The sequence below is a fragment of the Penaeus vannamei genome, chromosome 19 (assembly GCF_042767895.1).
Source record: "Penaeus vannamei isolate JL-2024 chromosome 19, ASM4276789v1, whole genome shotgun sequence".
Classification (NCBI taxonomy): Eukaryota; Metazoa; Arthropoda; class Malacostraca; order Decapoda; family Penaeidae; genus Penaeus; species Penaeus vannamei.
This window is the reverse complement of record NC_091567.1, coordinates 34,786,874-34,791,873: the sequence shown is the minus strand read 5'-3', so window position 1 is coordinate 34,791,873 and position 5,000 is coordinate 34,786,874. Positions and strand designations below refer to the sequence as shown.

Genomic DNA, 5,000 nt, shown 5'->3' with positions numbered 1-5,000 from the left:
AAGTAGAATTAATTCTTCATATCAAAGGATGTAAATAATGACTGAGGAACTAGCACAGTGCTCTCAATAGTATGGGGTGCCTGTAACATCAGTAGACTTTCTAAACAATGCAACAATGGAGAGCACTAGAAAGCTCTTAGGTACTTTCCACTTCAAAATTAATTCATGACATAACAATTTGATTTTCAGTGATGTCATACAAATAAATTAATCTTCATATATTTCCTTATGATATTTATTTGTTATTTTTTTTTACAAATATGAAGTTCCCGAAATAAGCAACACGAGTCCTTCCTAATTCTTAAAAACATATTGTAACTTACTGCAAATACATTTTCAGTACTTCTCTAAGCAGTTTCAAAGATTTTCTTTCTTAAAGTATTTCTGATATACTTTTTTGAAACATTGAACAATATATTTTTTGTGGAATACCTCACTCAGATACTGCCTAATTATCAATTGTGATCCAATAATTTAATATAAAAGAACTTATATAATTGGGTGAAGCAAGAATGGTCCTTATCCAGAAGGATGTTAAAAATCTTTAGACATACTGTTTCATTGCTTGAATAAGATTATGTGAAGTCTATATAATATGAAGCTTCATGATGAATGAAAAAGTACCAGCTAAATATCTTCATATTTTCCAATTTCTGTTACAGAATGGCATTAGGAAATATTAAATATTTAGTGAAGTCTGAATCAAAATCTTTTTGATATCCTTATAGGTAATTTTGTCCTACAGAATTAAATTTAGAGCACAGAATAGTGAAAGAGTAATACCTATTTATATTTTATTTTTACTGAATAGGTCCCATTAAAAATTCACTGTAGAGGTTTTAAAATATAGAAAATATCTGTAAACTAATGTGTCCTGAGAATCTATATTGTTATACTGCTGTGATTATTGTTTTCTTGCAGACATATAGGCTAATTAAAAAAATAAATTTTTGCAAGCTGAAACTTTCCGTTCTATCTTTTATGAATAAAGAATAACACTACCACTTTCACAAGGCTTAGGGAAAAATAAGGAAACTTCATAGAACCATATATAATTTTAATTATGGAAAAATACACAAACCTGATTACACTTGTTAGCAAATTACACATTTTATATATGGTAATGTATTTTCTAAATAATGTACCAATCTTCTTTAAATAATATTCATTATATGTAATAACTTACTGCCATGAGAAAAAAAATGCATTACACTTCTCCCTTTTTGCAAAAACATGTCTCATTCTGGCAAAGAATTTACATATAATAGCATTCACTAGAATGTGACAGTGTTATATGAATGTCAGTCATTCCTGGCTTATATCTGAATTTTATATACTTGTAATCCAAATTTCCAAAGAAATTCTAAAAAATCCCTCTAATCTCCTTATCAGTGCCATATATTCATGTATTAATATATTTTATCAACCGTTAACAAAATTTCTTGACTTCGGTCACATGTCTCCATATATCTCTCTGAATATGGACAACACTGACAAAAAGAAAAAAATGTTTTCCTTTTCCTACAAAAGAGTAACTAAGCAAAGAAACCTAAAAATGAAATTTCTTTCACAAGAAGCAAAACAAGGTCATATTTTGAAAGGAAAAATACAAATTTCAAGGTTTTATGCATTCCTTAGAAAATGAAACATATTTGAAAGTTCACTATTTAAAATACATTAAACTGAAAATTCAGCTGCAGTATAGTCGTATTTTGTAAAAAAAAAAAAAATTCTTAGAAACTAAAAAAAACAAATACAGTAATTGCTCAATGTAATCTATATATCCTTTATCAAAGCATTCATAATAACAAACTAGTACATCAATCTTTCCAGTCTCCTAACTTTGGACTGGATGTTAGTCCACATTTCTACAAACCTAGTCTTGCAAATTCCCCTTGCAGCTTTGTTATCATTATTACTTTTACCATTTTCTTTTACCTGGCACTAGGTATCCTCATTCCTTTCTTTTCTATACTCGTGTAGCTTTAAAGAATATGAAACAGAACAGGGTATGCAATCAACATAAAGAAGGAACAACATGGTTATGGAACTGAGTCTACTTTGAGCACTGTTTCTTGTATGCACATAGAAGATGACTTTTCAGCTTGAAGATCTTTATAATTCTCAATTTCATATAGGTTCTTATTAGCTGTAACTAATCTAATATTGCATTTTTTTTTACAAAAGCTTCTTATGTACTCCTTTTCTTTTATTCAAATTTTAATATGTACTGGTTTTTGCTTCAATTTACTTTCAAATATCCCCTTCCCTTTGTAAGGTATAATTATAACTTGAGCACCATTAAGATAAATGGGTGGATGGCATTAATGAGTACAACTCTGATGCAGATTTAAAACTCAGTATGAAGAAATCTCCTTTCCTGACTTAAATCTCCTTAACTTATGGGTAATATGAAATGCCGCACTCTCCCATCCTTTTCAGCCTAGACTGTTAAAATGTGCAGGAGTGACTCTTTGTGTGATTTCCTCCAAAATGCAATCTATATCTTCAACATCTATTATTTTACCATAATCTTACTGAGTTCAGTTTAGTGCATCCACTAATGTTACCTAATAAGAACTTAATTTTTACTGAGTACATGTACATGTTTTATATAGAAACATACATTTCTTATTTTTTAATTATTTTCACAAGGGTTAATGCACTTATATAATGGAAATATATCTGAATAATGGTGTTGTGGTTAATATGAGAGTTGCCATTGTTCTGATATCCATTTGTTTATGTATGACCATGACTTACAAAAGAATGCTATTTTTTCAAGAACACTGTGTGATTGAACATAAAAGATTCTGTGAAAGAAAATATAAAAAAGATTTTTTTCTTTGGCCTTAATTAATCTGAATCCTAATGTTTCATAGATATAATATAAATATTATCACTTTGAGACTAATTTCATCAGCACTTCAGTGAATGACAGGATTCAGCAAATCAATTGAATGACTGGATGAATTAATTCATCTGGCTGAAAATGCTTCTGAATATCAGAAAGAGAAATCACACCTGTATATTCAACACAATGATTTTAATAATTAATGGGTATCTGAACAATACATACCCAAAATATCACAATTCCAAACAGGCACATACCACTTATAAGAAAGTTATTTCTCAGGCATAACTACCCTAATCCTCACATTTTCATATATTAGGTCCGTACGAGATGGATACAACACCCGAAGCTTTCCGTCTTCATCTTCTACCCTAACCTGCTGAACTGTCATGACTGTTTTATCTGCTTCATTCCTCTCTGGGCAAAGATTGTTCTGCATTATAGTCAGAAGAAGAGTATCAAGAACCTCTTTTGCTTTTGCCAGTGTTTTGCTGCTTGTCACTTCTATGAACACATCTGTTGTTTCCTCAGTAATCTGTAAAAAGAAAAAAAAAATAATTATCTGTCACTCCTGTGGCATATAAAGCCATATATAAATGTGTGCATATGTCTGTAAATATATAAATAGGACAAAGAAAACCTGAATGATAACCTTTGTGTTATCTGCATTTGTGATGGGTGGTAAAGACACAACTGTCCCAGCAGAATCTTCAATGCAAGGCCACACATTCCATGGTTCAACTATGTGAAGGTACCTGAAACAATATATTTCAGTAAACATTCTTGATCACATCCATTATATCTTGAATAATTCACACATTAACAAGCTTTGCTATAGATATTGCTATTTCTATGTACACAGGTGTATACATATATACATTATTGTTTCATGTCTACAAAAAAGTAAGAGAAATATCACACAGCAGTAGACTTACTTATGAAGTCCAGTGGTCATGTTCTTCTTCATGTGTTTTCTCTGTGCTTCTGCCTCATGTTGCAATGCCCCATGCAAAGCCTTGGCAGTGACCTCCTTGCCCCTTATCAGTGGATGGATGAGAATCTCATTGGGATCACGTGCAGTGTACTTCAGAGGACCTTTGATCTTTGCAAGATCATGTGTTGCAATAGTTGCAGCAAGCCTCTTCTCACAGATCCCTTCATGCAGCTTTGTCTGATGATTGCATCAAGTTATGGTCAGTTTTCCTTATCATATTTGGTTTGTTTTTTAACTATTTGTTGCACGACTATTTTTGGTGACGTGACAGAAAAGCATAACAAGGCAAAGTCCAATAACAGAAAGTTACAGAATAACCTCAAAGGAGAATACCAAATACACAAAAAAATGAATTGGGGATTGAAGAAAAAGTAGGAAGCAGAAACTGGTTAATTCTCCATAATTTTAGCAAAATTATAAAGAATGATAGTTCTTCACAAAAATTAAAGAAAACAAGAAAATTAGAGATAAGAAAAAAAAGGAAAAGAAAAGAAAAAAGAAAAAGGTAGAAAATGGTCATCCCAACTCAATAATTTTGTAAGGAATAAGAGATTAAAAAAAAAAAATTATACCTCTACACAAAACTATACAACTATGTAACAAAACCTTACCTGCAGAGAGATGAATTTCTTGAAGTTTTCTCCACTCAGATCTAACTTTTGAAGAATGCCGCACACTAGGTACGGCCTCACATCCTTCACGATAGGATCCACCCGGACTACTGGTGTTTCATCAGTCACACTTAGAACATGAAGCTCATTGCACATCTCATCCATCTGATGATAAAGGTTTTCAACATTACAGAACACTAAGACTTCAAACAACACATAGTCTTATAACATATATAAAGGTATCTATACATTTGTGAGTATTAGAATTTCTTATCACTTAACTCTCAGGGTCTGAATATATGTAACTCTTGGAGTAAAAGTCTTATAAAATCCCTAATAATACATAAACTAAAGAGAACCCCTGTTAAGTAAAAACCACAGACAATGTTAATGAGATTCAAGAAATACACCATAAAAATGTATTGTACAAGAACACGTGAAAAACATATGTTAGTATAAGCAATTACAGTTTTGGTTAAAACTTCTATTTAGATCATATACATTTTAAACATTTCATACCTGATCTTGATCCTTATTCTTT

The 5,000-nt window shown here is 31.0% G+C and overlaps 1 protein-coding gene across 1 annotated transcript in view; it reads right to left on the bottom strand.

Moving 5' to 3' along the window:
* Window positions 1-1,040: 1,040 nt before the first annotated feature.
* LOC113823857 (leucine-rich repeat-containing protein 47) overlaps window positions 1,041-5,000 on the bottom strand; it is a 6,267-nt gene continuing 2,307 nt past the window's right edge. Inside the window, exons 2-6 of the mRNA XM_027376569.2 lie at window positions 4,979-5,000; window positions 4,460-4,624; window positions 3,790-4,025; window positions 3,507-3,609; window positions 1,041-3,389 (exon numbers count right to left, since the gene is read on the bottom strand). The exon at window positions 4,979-5,000 is cut by the window's right edge and continues 166 nt beyond it. Coding sequence (XP_027232370.1) covers window positions 3,126-3,389; window positions 3,507-3,609; window positions 3,790-4,025; window positions 4,460-4,624; window positions 4,979-5,000 — 790 coding nt within the window. The 3' untranslated portion in view covers window positions 1,041-3,125. The remainder of the gene's footprint in view (window positions 3,390-3,506; window positions 3,610-3,789; window positions 4,026-4,459; window positions 4,625-4,978) is intronic.